Source organism: Anomaloglossus baeobatrachus, chromosome 4 (assembly GCF_048569485.1).
Source record: "Anomaloglossus baeobatrachus isolate aAnoBae1 chromosome 4, aAnoBae1.hap1, whole genome shotgun sequence".
Taxonomy (NCBI): Eukaryota; Metazoa; Chordata; class Amphibia; order Anura; family Aromobatidae; genus Anomaloglossus; species Anomaloglossus baeobatrachus.
This window is the reverse complement of record NC_134356.1, coordinates 662,438,005-662,456,447: the sequence shown is the minus strand read 5'-3', so window position 1 is coordinate 662,456,447 and position 18,443 is coordinate 662,438,005. Positions and strand designations below refer to the sequence as shown.

Sequence of the window (18,443 nt, the reverse complement as noted above, 5' to 3'; positions counted from 1 at the left end):
TCCTTCCTTTTAGTTTCATCCCATTGCTTCTTGTACTTTCTTGTGCTAATGAGAATAAAGTAGTTCCCTCTGCACTGACTAATTTTGAGATATTTGTACACTGTTATTAGGTCTCCTCTCAGCCTTCTCTTTAGTTCTTTTAGCCTGTAATCATATGACATGGTTTGCAGACCGTCTGCCATCTTGGTGGCTCTTCTCTAGACTTGCTCCAATGTATCAATGTCTTTCTTGAATTCGGGCACCCAGAACTGTACACAGTATTGCAGGTGGGGTATGACCAGGGCAGAGTATAGGGGAATGATTACCTCTCTTGAGCTAGAATCAATGCTTGTCTTAATACATCCCAGAATTTTGTTGGCCTTTGTACCTGCAATTTCGCATTGTTGGCTCATGTTGAATCTGGGATCCACTATTATTTCCCCGGTGCTATCACCTAGTTCTATTCTTACCATACTATATATGCTTTTTACATTTCTGTTACCCAGATGTAGGACTTTGCATTTGTCCCTGTTAAAAACCATTCTGTTCTCCTCGGCCCATTGTACGAGCGTCTAGATCCTTTTGTATACGCGCTCTTTCCTCTCTAGTGTTGGCTCCTCCTATCTTAGTATCATCTGCAAATTTTATACGTTCCCCAATAATTCCATTATCCAGATCATTTATACAGAAATTAGACAGCATTGACCCCAGGACAGAGCCTTGCGGCCCCCGCTTTTACCTTTCTTCCAGGTTGATGTGTACCCATTTAGTATTACTCGTTGTGCCTGATCATTAAGCCAGTTGAGAATCCATTTGATTTTTTGCCGATTCCGTCCTTGATCATTTTTACAATGAGGATGTTATGCGATACTTTATCGAATGACTTACTGACGTCAAGGTATATACTATATCCATAGCATTCACCTGGTCTAACCATTCAGTGACTTTATTATAGAAGGAAAAACGTATTGGTCATAAAGCCGTGCTGGATCTGGGTAATTAATGTCTTCCATCCAGGTGCCTAAGTAAATGTTCCTTGACAATTCGTGCAACGTTTTCCTGCTATGGAGGTCAGGCTTACTGGCCTGTAGTTGTAGCTAGGGACCATATTTGTCCTTTTCCAATCTAGAGGAACCACTCCTGTTTTCCATGACTTATTGAAGATTGTGGCAGCGGTACTATTAGTTCCTCAGCTATCTCTTTCAGGAGTCTAGAGTATAAATCACCTGGACCTGGGGACTTGGTTTCCTGTAACTTGGCTGTGTTCTCCTACCAATCCTTTGCTTGTCACCGTGGACTCCTCCTGATGTCATCATGTCTATCATGATTATTGTTGATGCTTGCATTAGTTTTTTGGGAGAATACAGATACTAAATATGTATTTAGTATCTCCATCGGCTGTTCCACCTTGTTGACTGTTTCACCTTTTTCATTCTGCAGGACTCCAATGGTCTTCTCCATTTTTCTTTTGCCTTTAACATATCACCAAAATCCTTTTACAAGCCTCAATTCGTGTTTGGCCTTAGCTCCTTTGGCACTTGTCTTGCAGAGTCTACAAACTGCCATGTATTATTCCCTAGGTATAATCTCCTTCTTCCACTTGTGTTTCCTTTTTTTTTTTTTTAGCAGCTGATGTAATTTTTGGTTCATCCATCCTGGTTTCTTTAGGTCTTTCCCATTTTCTTTCTTTTAGGTGTTGTTAGTTCTTGTGCAATAAGGATTTCCTTACGGAAGATTTCCCATCCTTCATGTGCAGTTTTGTACTTAAAGGGAACCTGTCACCGGATGTTTATAATTCTTACCTAACGGTCGGTGCGGAGCACACTGGTCGGATGGGCGCCTCAGTTCTCCGGGTCCCGCGCCTCCTCTTTCATTCATCTTTGTCCTCCTTCTGAAGCTAGTGTGGATGACGCGTTCTACGTCATCTACACTAGCCGACAGTGAGGTCCTGCGCAGGCGCACTTTGATCTGCCCTGAGCAGCAGTGTAGATGTCGAAGAACGCGTCATCCACACTAGCTTAAGAAGGAAAAAGCTGGCCGAAAGAGGAGGCGCGGGATTCGGAGAACAGAGATGCCCTTCCGACCAATCTGCTCCGAATTATATACATGGAATTCTGCCAATCTTTGCCTTTAGGCCCTTGAAGTTCGCTCTGCCAAATTTCAAGCCTTGAAGTCTGTGTCTTCTCAGGTGCAACCCCAAATTCAAAGATGGCATAATCGCCGTGTCCCAGTGTCTCTGCTACCCTTAATCATATCCTCGTTGTTAGCTAGCTCAAAGATGGCTGTTCCCCTCGTATTTTCTTCCACCAGCTGGGAGAGGACGTTGTCTACAAAGGAGGATAGAAATTGATTGGAGCCTTTACTCTTACCTGTGAGGGTTTCCCAATGAATGTATGGGTAGTTGAAATCTCCCATGATCATCATTTCATGTTTTTTTGAGAATGTGACCATTTGGTGTGAAAAATATCTCATCCATAGCCTCTGTTTGACCCAGCGGTCTAGAATAGACACCTATTATGTTGTCCTTGTTATTGCCATGGATTCTCACCCAAATATCTTCTAACAGATTCTCATTCTCTGAAACTTTAATTTCTGTGGAGATGTGCTCTTTTCTGACATATAATGCCGTCCTGCCTCCTTGTTAGTTCTATTCTTTGTGAATAAGTTGTATCCTTCCATCTGTATGTTCCGTCACTGCACCAGGTGTCAGTGATGCCAATGACGTCAGTTTTCCTTCTGTATTAAGAGCTCGAGTTCTCCTTGTTTCCCATTGTGATGATGGAATATGGGGGGTTGTGTATCATTTTGTGTAGGTTCATATTTTAGGAGCCTTGCTCCATTCATTCTGTATATTTATTATACCAATTTTTGTTACCATTTTCTTTTTGTTAAACCCCATTTCTCTACTGTCCATTGTTTACTTGCCAGCTCTCCAAATACTGGGACTCACCCCCTACAGTGTTTCTTGTGCCTAGATTTGGGCAGGAATCCAACCAAACTCTGTTTACCTGGGGATTATTCAGTCTGTCTGAGAAAGAGAAGGAGTAAAGGCTCTGTCACACACAGAGATAAATCTGCGGCAGATCTGTGGTTGCAATGAAATTGTGGACAATCAGTGCCAGGTTTGTGGCTGTGTACAAATGGAACAATATGTCCATGATTTCACTGCAACCACAGATCTGCCAAAGATTTATCTCTGTGTGTGACGGGGCCTTAAGATTGATCCTCTGGAGGATAAGCTGCAGCTACAGGCAACACCCCAGAGAGCCATTGCGAAACCCCGATTTCCCTGGAAAAGGATGGCTGGAGGATTATGACTCATCCCTGGGACATTTATACCATTACTGGATTATACCCTCTGTGTGGTGTATTATTATTTGAACCTACTGGATTGCATGGAATAAAGGATCTTTGGATTGCTCACTCATCTCTCGCTCCGTTGATTGTGTGATATTGGAGAACCCCGTGACACCCATACTTTGCACGATTCTGAAAATCATTTTAGATGGTGCTCACCTGCTTCCCTTTTCTTAGATTCCTTCTCCGAATCCTGTCCTGGGTCCTCTTTACTACATCTGGCATCCTTGTTTAGTATATCCTTTAGCTAAATGTTTTTGTCCGGCAATTTTCTTCCCATCCCTTCTTTTATATCTTCAAGTTTTCTTTATTCTCCTTTACAGAACTTGAACCTGTGCTCGATTGTTCTATATCCTGTATAATGACTTCTGTATTGCAGAATCAAGTCACAACGACGTTCTCCTATAAAGCCCAGCCACAGGACAGAGATGGCAATCATCATCATGCCCATGGCTACCATAATAACCACGTCCTCTGAGAAGGCTCGATGTGCACGTTACAGGAAGGTGCAGCTCCTGAGCCAACTCTACACACCGCAAACAACCATTGTAGTAATAAGTTATGGCCTCCTGTCCGCCCATAAATTGTAGTTTTTTTTTTTATTTAACCCAAACAGAGGCATTAGTTTGATAGGAACCCAACAAAAAGGAGGTCGCCTTGCTTTTGGCTGTTGGGCTCACATAAAATCTGGCCATTTTTGTGTGCTAGGTATCTCAATTTATACATGTTTTCCATAGCAGTAATGCATGTCTATATTCCCATATGTAGTGTTCCACATAACTTCGCATTACAGAGTGCAGCTGTCTCCTTTCTGTTACATTGTAGGAATAGGTTACTGCCTCTCCTCCATACTGGTCTCACCACTTACTCTTAAGACATACTCCATGCTATTTACGGATCGCCTAACTTACCTTCATCACTTGAAACCAGCCACGAGCGCTTCTAATCGAAGACATCCTGCGTCAATCCATTAGGTCGACGTCGTGTATCAATAGCAATGAAGAGGAGTACATTTTTGGGCTGATAACCTGGGACATGGACTAAAATTTGCCATGAACCTACCACCTAGTTCATTTTTCTCCATTGGTAGGTACCATGTGTGGTCAGAAAGTGGACAGAAACCCCAGTATTACACACACCCGCTCCTAAAATCCAGTAAATGTTAGTCAAAGGGCCAATTCATGTTATTGTTGGCTAATGACAGACCTAAGGCAGTAGGGTCTAATAACTACGTAGTCCATGATGCTTTCCATAGGCATAGGATAAAAAGGTATGGGTGGTTCAACCAATAATAAAACAAAAAAGTAGCGGGACGCAAATCAATCATTGAATTCAGGTTTCTCATTCAGTCTACCCTCACGCCCCGGTATTTAACCTCAGGCCTCTCGCCTCTAGTGTATAACAGGCAGCCGCATTGTCCCCAGTGTATAGTCTTCAGCCCCCGCCATACTATTCATTATTTTTTTTTTTTACCAATAATGTAACAGAATAGCCGGTGGTGCAGAGCTCACCGATACCAGCGCATCCTGTTATAGGAACCTTAGGGGTAACAAGTCTGTCCATGACATTTTTACCTGCTGAATCTTCCCCCTTCACCTGTGAGGGATATTATTGAGAAGTGGAAGGAACTGCAGCAACTCAACCACAAAGTGGAGACCCCGTAATGTTATAGAGCGGGGGGCCGAGTGCCGAGGAGCAGAGGGAAGAAAAGTCACCACCGCTCTGCTGACCCCATAACTGCAGAGTCCAGACCGTCTCTGGTAACATCAATACAAACAAGGTGGCTGCCGGGAGCTTCATGGCTGAGCAGCTGCAGTTGTACATCGCCAAGCACAATGGCGAGACGTACGTCGCCAAGCACAATGGCGAGACGTACGTCGCCAAGCACAATGGCGAGACGTACGTCGCCAAGCACAATGGCGAGGTTGGATTGAGTGGTGTAAAGCCGCCACTAATGGACTCTGGAGGAGACGTGTTCTGCGTAGTGATGGATTACACTGCTCTATCTGCGTATGATGGAGTAGTCTGGGTTTGGTGAAAGAGAATGTTACCCTCTGACTGCATTGTGCCCACTGTACAGTTTGGTGGAGGAGGATAATGCAATAAGTACGTGCAGCAGGTCACCACGACTTGTATGAACGCCCACCCACCGTAGGGAGGAGCAGAAATGATTGATATATACACGGTTCAGGATGAATCCTGGCAGAAAACACAGATGGCGTACAATAAATAAAGTATCTTTTAATAGAAACAAGGCAGCGAGCGACAGACAAGAGAGAGGCAGCGACTAAACGAAATATAGGGGGGGGGGGGGACGTGCCACCCTCCGGCAAAGCTTCCTACAGGGATCAGATGCCAGTGATACAGACATAGGAGGGGGAAATCACTTCCACATCCTACGATGAAAACAAGGAAGGAGCAGGAAGAAGGGAAAGAATCGCCGATTGTTTCTTTAATGCAAGATTTGAAAAAACTGTTAGAAAATGTTTATTTTACAGGGAATGGATTCAGGAAGAGACTAATATGAAAGGGTTAAATCAGCATAAAGGGGCTACTTGATTGGTACAGACCCCCCTGCGCCGGGTGAACCGTGCCGACCCCTTCAGTCTTTACCGAACACATAAAGTATCATGACTTAGCAGAGACGAATATTTTTACCACACTTTTTCCAATAACCCCCCCTCCAAGGAAATTTTTATTTAGGAAGGGGGGGAATTAGCATGATTGCAAATCGACTATTTAAAAGGGACCATTGCACTTTATTCATAGAGCGGAGTCGGAGCTTCCCCTTTAAATGTACCTCCATTTCCATAGATTATTTCTATTAGTGAAATGACATTAAGAAAACCCAAAAAAAAATAAAAGAAAAAAAAAAAGTAGAACATTAACCGCAAATATATTCAAGTCAAAGGCCCTCGTTAGCAGAAATCAGATCAAATGTCTACGCGGATGTCTTATAGGATGAGATCCGCAGCTTATTAGGCGAGCCTTACCAGCCGGAAGCAAAGTTATATTGAGTAATGAAGAAACCCACCCCCCAAAAAAAACAACCAGATGTCTATCACCCCCTTTCCCATGGAGGAAAAGGGGGAAAAAAAAGTTCCCGCTATTACTAATTTACAATATACAAGTGCATCGCAATAAATTAGAATATCATCAAATAAGAACCCTCACTCCAGGACCTTCATGTGCTTCTAATGAAGCCACTCCTTCGTTGCCCTGGCGGTGTGCTTGGGGTCATTATCATGCTAAAAGACCCAGCCACGTTTCAACTTCAATGTCCTTGCTGATGGAAGGAGGTTGGCACTCAAAATCTCACGATACATGGCCCCATTCATTCTTTCATGTACACGGATCAGTCGTCCTGGTCCCTTTGCAAAGAAACAGTCCCAAAGCGTGGTTTTGCCACCACCATGCTTCACAGTAGGTATGATGTTCTTTGGATACAACTCAGTATTCTGTCTCCTCCAAACACGACGAGTTGTGTTTCTACCAAACAGTTCTACTTTGATTTCATCAGACCATATGACATTCTCCCAATACTCTTCTTTTTTATGATATTCTAATTTTTTGAGATATACCTGTAGATGCACGTTGCCGTCGTGTTTTAAACCATATTTCCCCTGTAGTGGCCGCTAGAGGAGATCTTTGCAAGTGTTCAGATCAGACAATCGTTGCGGCTCCTGGGAAGATTGAATATTTGAGACTTTTTTTTGGTCATTAGAGGTTAGAGAAACAAGAAAAATTGAAACAGGGCACTTGGACAAGAGTTTATATACAAAGAGTGAAGTGCTGCCTGTTCTACTGTGGAAACAGATCTGGGAGTCCTGGCTCTTCAAGGAGGGGAGCGGAGTGGGGGCCCATGCTTGACTTGTATAACCTAAAACCCTGGACATCCAACTAAATCTACTAAACCATTATATAAAAATTGCGGTGTGACCTGGACGCTCCACCCCACCGCTCCTCACGTAGACCTCCCTTCCGGGTGACTCTTCAGCTTATGGAATTTCACGCTTTCGCGTTTCTCGAAGAGTTTCCCGCAGTGTTCGCAGGAGAAGCTGTACTGGTTCACCGAGTTATGCTTCTTCATGTGCCAATTCAGAGATGCCCGCTGACGGCACTGGAAACCACAGACCTCGCACCTGTTGGAACAGAGAAACGTCAAAAGCTCCGTAAGACTCGGAACAATCGGCTTCAACATGTATGCCTTCAGTAAAGGTGGAAGACCTAGCCGTCCCTAAACCTGCCAACAGTGTCCAACCTGTACCCAGGGAGAAGGGTTTCTTACTGTAGTGGGGTCTCGCCGGTGTGAGTTCTCCTGTGGACTTCCAAGTGACTTTTCCTTTTGAAGGATTTGCCGCAAGTCTCGCAGATGAATTCCCGGACGCCTGCGGAGAGAGGACAAGATGGACGTGAGATAGAGGACGTCACCTGCATCAGCGGCAGCGCTGTCTCCACCGCCGGCACGTACCTGTGTGTATGATCATATGACGGTGCAGGTGATTAGTCAGGTAGAACTTCTTCCCGCAGCCTTCTTCAGGACACACTTTGGTTCTTCCTTTTCTGTGAATCAGATTCACATGGTTCTATGGAGTAAAGCGAAAAATCAGCATATGTATCAGGGAAGCTTATATATTTATCTATTAAGATGCACCAGACCATAAGACGCACCTAGGTTGTAGAGGAGGAAAATACGGGGTTAAACAAAAATTGAAGCAAAAAATGTGGTCATGATGCATTGTTATGGGTGTAAGGTCCCCCAATTCTGTACTAACAGCCCCATCCTTTGCTCCTTCCAGGTGTGCATGCCCTCAATCCCGGTGGTAGCACAGTCCCAGTGGATGCATGGCCCCCAATCCCAGTGGATGCATGTGAGTCGACCATCACGGTTTTCAGTAGGGGTACTCTAGCGCCGGGACAACGGCTACTTTACTCTCGATGGGGTTATCACAGGTGGTCGGTCCCGGCTTCGTGCCCTGGGCGCTCACTCTGTGGCTGGGGAATGGTGTACAAGGATGATTTTGGGGATATATGTGATGCCACCTGTGGTGTCTGGTAAGCGGATATACCAGGGCTGCCCGCGGCCGGCCTCCGAGGCGATGGTGACGGCAGCTTTAGATCTCTCAGCTCCCCACAGGTGAAGCTATTTTACCTCAGGGCGGCGGGTCACTGACCAGGAGGGAAGCGACCGAGCGGTGATGGCTGCCTTCTTCTCTGACGTCGCAGGGTCCTGTCGAACGGCGGAGAGATGACACACCGAGTCCACATCAGCTTAAACAAGTCCTTTTTACTAACATCTGGTTTGTTTTGCACAGTACACAGAAACAGTTCGGTTACCAGAAGGCCAATGGTCACAAGTTTCGTCGGAGATTTAATGACAGTTTTTTCTCTGAGGTAACCTTTCTTGGTCTTTCTCGGTCTCTGCTCTGAGGGCTCTGTGACTCCCTCTTTAACCCACTCGTTAGTCTCGTCACTGGTTTTCCCAGGGGTCTGATGCTGCACGGTTTCTTTATCCCGCAACAGCGTTGTGAACTCGGCTTGGGGTTAGTAGTCAGACTCTTGATGGGTACCGGGACTCCTCTTATTTAAGATCCCAGGTTAATGGTCAATGGTTTGGGGATAAACCTGACAAACCTCCTCGGTTCCGTTATACCGGTGTCGACCTGAACTCTTCAGCCGGCTCTCGCCAGACCTAAAGCGTCCCCTTTCCGTCTGGGTTACCCCTTTTCCTGTGTCTTTCTTTTCTTTCGGGGTAACCTCGCTCAGGACGTCGGGCCTATGTTATTTCTAGCCCTTCTTTCAGTCATCAATTTACTCTCATCTGTTCCTGTCACTCCTTACTGACTGACTCCCATCACACCGCACACAAAAAAAGAACACACACAACAAGCGATATTACTCCCCTTCCCTTTGCTCCCCTGTTGCGATGTCCTCTTCTAATGCCGGCAACTGACCTCAGCGTGTAAGCGGCGCAGCGCAATATGGCACTGTCCTGTGCCCCCAGTTACATGAGGAATTGAGCTCCTGGAATATTCACTGCTCCCCACGCTCGGGATTATGGATATGGGGGAGCAGTAAATATTAATTTCCTTTATTAGTGGGTTGTCTCCAGTGCCGACTCCTGCCCCTTGTGACTTTCTCCTCCTCTGCCTCACACACCCCAGGTATGTACATCCGGACTATAAAAGACGCACCCTCACTTTCCAATTTCCTCCAAAATTTGGAAGGAAAAAAAAAGTGAATCCGTCTACTCCATAAAAAAAAAAAAAAAAAAAAAAGTTAAATTATATATTAAAATTTCTCTTGGATTTGTGACCTGATGAACATCAACCCCTTCACACAACCATTTTCAGTTTTTATCTCCCTTTTTCTGAGCGCCTTAACATTTTTAATTTTTCCGTCAATATATCCATATCAGGCCTTGTTTTTTTTTTGCAGGACGAGTTGTATTTTTGAATGACTAATGGTAGCCTTTGTTACCGTGATCCTACCTCTATGCAGGCCATTCAATAGGTCCCCCCGTGTGGTTCTGGGATTTTTTCTCACCGTTCTTGTGATCATTTTGACCCCACGGGGTGAGATCTTACGTGGAGCCCCAGATCGAGGGAGATTATTAGTGGTCTTGTATGTCTTCCATTTTCTTATTATTGCTCCCACAGTTGATTTAATCACACCAAGCTGCTTGCCTATTACAGATTCAGTCTTCCCAGCCTGGTACAGGGCTACAATTTTGTTTCTGGTATCCTTGGACAGTTCTTTGGTCTTCACCATAGTGGAGTTTGGAGTGTGACTGACTGAGGTTGTGGACAGGTGTCTTTCATACTGATAAGTTCAAACAGGGGCCATTACTACAGGTAATGAGTGGAGGACAGAGGAGAAACTTCTCTTAAAGAAGTTACAGGTCTGTGAGAGCCAGAAATCTTACATATTTTCAGATGACTAAATACTTATTTTCCACTATAATTTGCCAAAAAAATATTGCCAAAATCAGACGCGGTGATTTTCTGGATTTATTTTTTCATTTTGTCTCACATAGTTGTGGTTTACAATGTCAATTACAGGCCTTTCTCATCTTTTAAAGTAGGAGAACTTGCACAATTGGTGGCTGCCTAAATGCTTTTTCCCCATTGTATGCCACCAGCCCCTCCTGTGATGTATATGCTCCTAGTCCCTACTATGATGTATATATGCCCACAGCCCCTCCTGTGATGTCTATACGCCCCCAGCCCCTCCTGTGATGTCTATACGCCCCCAGCCCCCTCCTGTGATGTCTATACACCCCCAGCCCCCTCCTGTGATGTCTATACGCCCCCCAGCCCCCTCCTGTGATGTCTATACGCCCCCAGCCCCTCCTGTGATGTCTATACGCCCCCAGCCTCCTCCTGTGATGTCTATACACTTCCAGCTCCTCCTGTGATTTATATACGCCTCCAGCCCCTCCTGTGATTTATATACGCCTCCAGGCCCTCCTGTGATGTATGTACCTCCAGCATCTCCTATGTGACGTATATAATTTACCAATCTGTTGACTGCGCTCCAGAGAGACAAACCTGGAAAAGCAGTTGAGAGAAGCAACATGATCACTATCACCAAACATCACAGCCACACCAAAGAAAAGCAACTCCAAGCACCACAGTAGGGTTGAGTTAATTAATTGTTTGACCTAATATATTACGGTAATTTTCAAGCTGATAATTTTTTTGCAGCCCCAGGTTGGTTCCCCACCCCTGCTATAGCGGAAGGAGTCCGACTACAAGGCAACAGAGGACCACACTCCACCCCAGTATGAGAGGACGATACCTGGAAGCTGTTGAGGGCGGTGTAGACCTGAGCGCACCCCTCATACGGACAGTGGAACATCTCCGGGACCCCATCAGCATCTAGCACCGGAGCGCGACGGTTCCTCTTCCTGTGAGAACACAAGACAAATGTTACCAACGATCTGTTACTTTTAGAAAAAAATAATTAATAAAGCTGGCCGAGCAGAACGGACAGCGGGGCGGGGCAGGCCAGCTGTGACCTGGACAGATCGTTTCTGGTCTCCTACACATGCACATGACTAAAGTCCTGGCCAAACATTTATCCATAGATATTGGGGCAAATCTATAACCTCTTAATGCTCCAGGAATGATATTCAGAAATATTTGGGCAATGAACGAATCTTCATGATTTTAGCTCTTGAAGTGGTGACTTTCAGGTTTAATTAAAGGGGTCAAATAAAAATATCCTGTGAAACATTAAGGCTATGTGCCCACGGGGACATTGTCCTGCGGATATATCCGCAAGACATTCCGCAGGTGCTCCCAGAAATCCGCAACAGAACTTTCTCTGTTTCAATGCTGAGGATATACAGCGGAATGTCGTGCGGATATGCTGCGGGCATTCTGCATTGAGGATACCGTACCATGGCTTCGGCACTGCATCCTCAATGCAGAACAAGTGCTGCAGTGATCGGGGTGCTCATACTTACCTCCATCATGCAGCACCTCGCTTTCCAGTGGCCGGGTCACTGTCAGGCAGCGTCTGGTTCACTGTGCTGGAGGTGGGCGGGCCTGAACTAGCTCCGGCTGTCACATGACCGGAGCTCGAGCAGGCCCCGCCCACCTCTTCCTTCCTGTACCTGGCTGGATCCACCGCGCTGCTGCCGCTGCCGCTACACCGGACGGAGAAAGTGACTCGGGTCTCTATCAAGGCAGGTAAGTATATGGGACCCTGCGGAGAAATCCACAACAGACATGCTGCAGATTTTTCCGCACGAAAATCCGCACGATTTCCGCTGCGGAAAAATCCGCAGCGTGGGCACAGCATTTCCCAAATGCCATAGAAATGGCTGGGGAGTAGCGGTGCTGCAGATTTCTGGAAAATCCGCGTCTTTTCCGCGAGAAATCCGCGGCAAAATCCGCGCATTTTCCGCAGCGTGGGCACATAGCCTTAGAAATTGCAGCCATTTTTCCAAAAAGCCTCCTCATTTCAGGGGCTCAAAAGTTTACCATAAACAAAATGTTCATTTTGTAAAGAATCCCTTGCAGGCAATCACTGTGTGAAGTCTTTTGGCCATGAACGTCACCAAACGCTGGTCTCCTCCTGTGTGAGGTTTTACCGGCCTTTACTGAGGTGACTTCAGTTGTTTCTTGTTCGTGCGTCTTCTGCCTTGTTTTGTCTTGATGTGAAATGCAGCTCGATGGTGCTGAGATCCGGTGAGGACTCGTTCACTGCAGAATATTTCCAGGGTTGCTTTAGCATGATGTTTTGGGTCATTGTCCATCATTGGCTTTACCTTTGTGTCTTTTTCCATCTCCATCAGCCCCTCTATGCAGCCAGTTTCACATAGGAGATTGGGTAGTACTATTCCTACACTACATCTATTTCCCAGCAGCACCCTGCTTCTTTTCAGTGCTGCACACCCCTTCCTCTATTCTGTGAGCTCCTGATCAGTCCCATTATCATCAGGCTACACAAAGTAGAACTCTGCCTGTCCGATTTTATCTTCGGCCATCTCCATAGCATGCAATGTTCAAGGGCTTAGAGTGTATTGTAAAGGTAAAGTACTGGTGGAGCCAGAGCGGAGCTGTGGTGGCTGCACTGAGCATTGAGACTACAGCTGGATGGATCCAATGCCCACTAGAGGGTTAATAGAGCCTGGAGCGGTGGCATATTTAAAGACGTTGTCCAGTACCAACACGGATTTTTTTTTTTTTTCCTCATAAATCTTCCTAATATGGACCTCTCCACACATCTATTATGATATTTTAGCAATATTACCTTTTATCATGCTGTAGCAGCACATTCTCATTGCTGGCTCCACCTCTGATGGGGTTAATCTCTCTCCTGACTTCCTGTGTTCAATTACTACAACTTCCATGAGCCTTTGTGGTGGCCAGCTGTCTGTATCTATCACACAGGGAGAAGGAGTTGGACAACTTCCTTCTTCCCCCTGATAAAGCAGCAGGTGACCCCCGTAGACCATGAAACGTGCGTTGGGGTACACCACTCTAGACCCTGGGCCTCACTCCTACTTGGTAAATACTTTGATCTATTTATTGCTATTTTGCACTTTTGGTTCTACTGGGCTGCATGCAGTAATTACTTGCTCACATATCTGTATACCTCTTCCTGCATGCAGCTCAGCTTATCCAATTTTGTGTTTTGCCCAGAGGCTTTTCGTGTGGTGTTTCTCATGGTCCTGCATATATCATTATTTCACTCTCCTTTTGTACTTATACATTTGTACATGCACTCTGCAGGATGATTTGGGGCCTTTTCTTTAATTGGCAAATCCCTCTTGTTCTTACTTTTCATGCAGGATTGCACTTTATTGCAATTTTCACTAAACACTTCAGTATTAACTCTTTGTCCTCTAGTTTTTTCATCAGGGGTCCAAGGTGTTGTCTTCAGATGAAAGTAAATTTTGCATTTAATTTGGAAATGGCAGTCCCAGAGTCTGGAGGAAGAGTGGAGGCCACAATCCAAGCTGCTGAGGTCTAGTGTGAGGTCTCCACAATCAGTGATGGTTTGGGGGGCCATGTCATCTGCTGGTGTAGCTCCACTGTGTGTTATCAAGACCAAAGTCAGCGCAGCCGTCTACCAGGAAATTTTACAGCACTTCATGCTTCCCTCTGCTGACAAGCTTTATGGAGATGGAAATGTCATTTTCCAGCAGGACTTGGCCCCTGTCCACACTGCCAAAAGTACCAATACCTGGTTTACTAACCACAGTATCACTGTGCTTGATTGGCAGCAAACTCACCTGACCTAAACCCCATAGAGAATCTATAAGAGACACCAGAGCCAACAATGCAGACGAGCTGAAGGCGGCTATCAAAGCAACCTGGGCTTCCATAACACCTCAGCAGTGCCACAGGCTGATCACCTCCATGCTACATTGCCGCATTGTGCAGGAATTCATGCAAAAGGAGCCGCGACCAAGTATTGAGGCATTTACTGCACAGACTTTTCAGGAGGCGCCAACATTTCTGAGTGTAAAATCATTTCTCCGCTTGGTCTTATATAATATTCTAATTTTCTGAGATAATGACTTTTGGCTTTTCATTGGCTGTAAGCCATAATAATCAACATTAACAGAAATGAACACGTGAAATAGATCCCTCTGTGTGTAATGACTCTATATAATATATAGGAATAGATCCCTCTGTGTGTAATGACTATATAATATATAGGAATAGATCCCTCTGTGTGTAATGACTATATAATATATAGGAAGAGATCCCTCTGTGTGTAATGACTATATAATATATAGGAAGAGATCCCTCTGTGTGTAATGACTATATAATATATAGGAAGAGATCCCTCTGTGTGTAATGACTATATAATATATAGGAATAGATCCCTCTGTGTGTAATGACTCTATATAATATATAGGAATAGATCCCTCTGTGTGTAATGACTCTATATAATATATAGGAATAGATCCCTCTGTGTGTAATGACTATATAATATATAGGAAGAGATCCCTCTGTGTGTAATGACTCTATATAATATATAGGAATAGATGATCCCTCTCTGTGTAATGACTATATAATATATAGGAAGAGATCCCTCTGTGTGTAATGACTCTATATAATATATAGGAATAGATCCCTCTGTGTGTAATGACTATATAATATATAGGAATACATTCCTCTGTGTGTAATGACTCTATATAATATATGCGTTTCCCTTTTTGTATTGAATTATTGAAATAAATTAATTTTTTGATGATATTCTAATTCATTGAGATGCGCCTATAGCTCCATTGTTGCTCCTGAAGTGCCTAGTCTCCTTGCGTCGTCCGTATCATCGTGTGGCGTGCATTTTTAACATGGAGTTTTTAAAACAGTCAAAAGCTAGATAGATGACTGGATATAGTGTGCAACACGTGACCCCACCCTCCTGCACATTGTACACTTGCACCCATTGCCTTTCATGTGGCACAAAAGGGTGTTTAGCCTTGCTTTTAGTCCCAAATTAAATATTTTTCCAAAAAAATGAACATGGAGATCCACCCCCTATTTTTGGTAGCCAGCCAAGGTGAAGCAGACCACAGCTGGCAGCTTTACCTTGGCTGGTAATCCAAAACAGAGGGCACCCCATGCTGTTATGGAAAAATAAATAAAATTAAAAACAAAAAAAAAATGGGGTCCCCCACCAAATTGGATCACCAGCCAAGGTAAAGCAGACTGCTGCAGTCTGGTATTCTCATGCTGGGGAATTCCATGGTTATTGAACCCTCCCCAGCCTAAAAATAGCAGGCCACAGACGGCCCAGAAGAGATGCATCCATTAGATGCACAAATCCAGGCACTTCGTATCGGCTCCTCCCATTGCCCTGGTGCGGAGGCAAACGGGGAATAAACGGGGTTCATGTCAGCTGTGAATTGCCAGCTAACATCAAGTCCCAGTATTAGTAATGGTAGGCATCTATCAGATACCCCCATTGCTAATCCAATAGTTGAACAAAGAAAAATAAATTTCATTTGGACAAATACCCCCCTGACTACAGCCCTCGTTCACCAATTTATTGCAATTTTTTTTTTTTTTTTAATGTCCGATGCAATCCATAGCGAGGTCCCACAATGATTCACAAAAGTGATCCTGAAAAACATCAAAAGGGAAAATTCACACAGAAATAATGACAGGGTGACCCTCATTCACCAATTTATTCCCCTGCAAAATCCCTAAATCGGGTCCAGCGTAATCCAATAAAGGGGTCCCACAACGATCTAAACGCACAGCGCGTTCTCAATTGGCTACGAGAGCAGTCACAGCTCTGTTCCCTGCGTTGCTCCACGTCCTCCTGTGCTGCGATGCTCTGCACCAACCCCCCTCCTCCCTGCTACATTCACTACTCTGCTCACCCCCGCACAGTTCTGCTTTCCCGCACTGCGGTGTTCAGCCCCACACAGTTCTGCTGCTCACCCCCCACTCGACTCTACTGTCCTGCACTGCTGTACTCACCCCCGCACTGCTGTGCTCAGAACCCCCCACACGGCTCTGCTATCCTGCAATGTTATGCTCACCCCCACACAGCTCCGCTGCACTGCTGTGCTCCCCTGCTGCTCACCTCCCCCCTGCACAGCTCTGCTCCCCTGCTGCTCACCTCCCCCCTGCACAGCTCTGCTCCCCTGCTGCTCACCTCCCCCCTGCACAGCTCTGCTCCCCTGCTGCTCACCCCCCCTCCTCCCCTGCACAGCTCTGCTCCCCTGCTGCTCACCCCCCCCGCACAGCTCTGCTCCCCTGCTGCTCACCCCCCCCGCACAGCTCTGCTCCCCTGCTGCTCACCCCCCCCGCACAGCTCTGCTCCCCTGCTGCTCACCCCCCCCGCACAGCTCTGCTCCCCTGCTGCTCACCCCCCCCGCACAGCTCTGCTCCCCTGCTGCTCACCCCCCCCCCGCACAGCTCTGCTCCCCTGCTGCTCACCCCCCCCCCCGCACAGCTCTGCTCCCCTGCTGCTCACCCCCCCCCCCGCACAGCTCTGCTTCCCTGCTGCTCACCCCCCCTGCACAGCTCTGCTCCCCTGCTGCTCACCCCCGCACAGCTCTGGGCTCTCCCCAGCACTGCTGGATTCTCTCCTGTCAAGGGAGGTGACGGTCTCTCCAGGCAGTGCGATTGTCCGATTGTTGCGGACGGGTGCCGCCTCCACTGCGGCAACCGAGGCTGCTCGAGTGACGCTCGGGTCCGGGATAGTGTCTGGAGGCTCGAGTGGCGACCGGACCCAGGGCTCATGCAACCGCCCGTCCACGCACATAGTGAAAGAGAGGGGTATTTACAGGGGAGATTGTCTGTGACACCACCCGTGGGTTGCGGTGATGGGATGGTGGCACCGCCGCTGCCTCTCGGGGCCGGCGTCCAGGACCGATGACGTTGGGGCAGCAAGGTGGTATCCCCTCCACGGGTAGGGGGAGGTGTAGTCCCAGGGCCCAGGTGCAGGTAAGAAGCAGGCCTGGGGCGCTGTCGGCAGGTTGGACCGGATGACACCGGTGTACTCACAACTAGGAAGAAATCACAGCAAGTCCGTATTGTAAACCAAGGCCGGATACCGGTTGCCTCTGGAGGGGTGTGTTGGTCCCGCACACGGGTTGGCAGCGTAGGGGCCCTTCTTCCTCCTGCACTCGTGTTTTGTGGTGTATGGATTAACCCTGCATGGAAGAAATCCGCTCCCCTGCAGCTTTGGACGCAGAGGGAGCCGTTACCCTCAGATGCTGACCCGTGGGACTTCAATGGGTTCTTGGCGGACACCCTGTCCCCCACGTTGGGGTGCCGGTCTGCTCTATCTGGGCTTCTCTCTTCGGGAACAAGGCCTGGTACCTTGTCCCGCTGGTCAATTAACAAGGGGCTTGAAGCTTGCCTCATCCAAGGGTCCAAATACCCCGCCTGTGCACGGCCTCTGGACCAGATTCCCGTTGTCGGTACCGGCAGGCTACAACCCTGCCCCGTTCCACTTCAGATTTCCCACGACCAGATCTCCGTCGCCTGTGGCCCTACAAAGCTGTCTGCCACCTAGTCGGTCCTCCCATGGTCCCAGGGCTCCAACCCTGACCACACTGCACTTCAGCTCCTGTCACCGACTGCTCCTAGATCTCCACTCCACAGAAACTCCAACTCTGCTCCAGACTAGACTGGTTCCCTTCCCGTGTCAACTCAAGACCCCTGGGTGGGCGTTCCCATCCGCCTGGTCCCGCCCACTGGAGTGTCCTGTGTGGCATGTGGGGGCGACTAAGATTTGTGGCTGGTGGTCCCAGGCGTGGGGTGTGTGGTGTTAATTCCCAAGAAGGAGGCGATTGTTGTACCCTTGGCCGGGGGGGGGGGGGTTTAGGGGGGGTTCAGTCATCTGTGACTAGCTGGTTTTGCCAGGGCGTCACATTCCCCCTTGGTAAAAACACAGCCCGTCGGCGGGCTGTCCGGCACTGGTATTTATTTTTCTGCTTCTGCAAAGGGGTAAAAAAACAGTCAACATGTAAACATTTCTTCCCGTTATGGGAGGCACAGATCTTAACGTTACGATAACTGTTACAATCTACCCTTTTTCCCGCCACCCAAAACACCTATACCCTCCCTTGGTGCCACCGCTAGTCAGGTGTCACACCATCCTGGGTTCTGGTGGGTGTCTTT

General features: G+C 47.0%; 1 protein-coding gene across 1 annotated transcript in view; it reads right to left on the bottom strand.

Annotated features, from left to right (window-relative positions):
* Window positions 1-5,557: 5,557 nt before the first annotated feature.
* ZNF653 (zinc finger protein 653) overlaps window positions 5,558-18,443 on the bottom strand; it is a 28,283-nt gene continuing 15,397 nt past the window's right edge. Inside the window, exons 6-9 of the mRNA XM_075346560.1 lie at window positions 11,137-11,245; window positions 7,808-7,922; window positions 7,625-7,724; window positions 5,558-7,478 (exon numbers count right to left, since the gene is read on the bottom strand). Of these exons, the coding sequence (XP_075202675.1) occupies window positions 7,301-7,478; window positions 7,625-7,724; window positions 7,808-7,922; window positions 11,137-11,245 (502 nt within the window). The 3' untranslated portion in view covers window positions 5,558-7,300. The remainder of the gene's footprint in view (window positions 7,479-7,624; window positions 7,725-7,807; window positions 7,923-11,136; window positions 11,246-18,443) is intronic.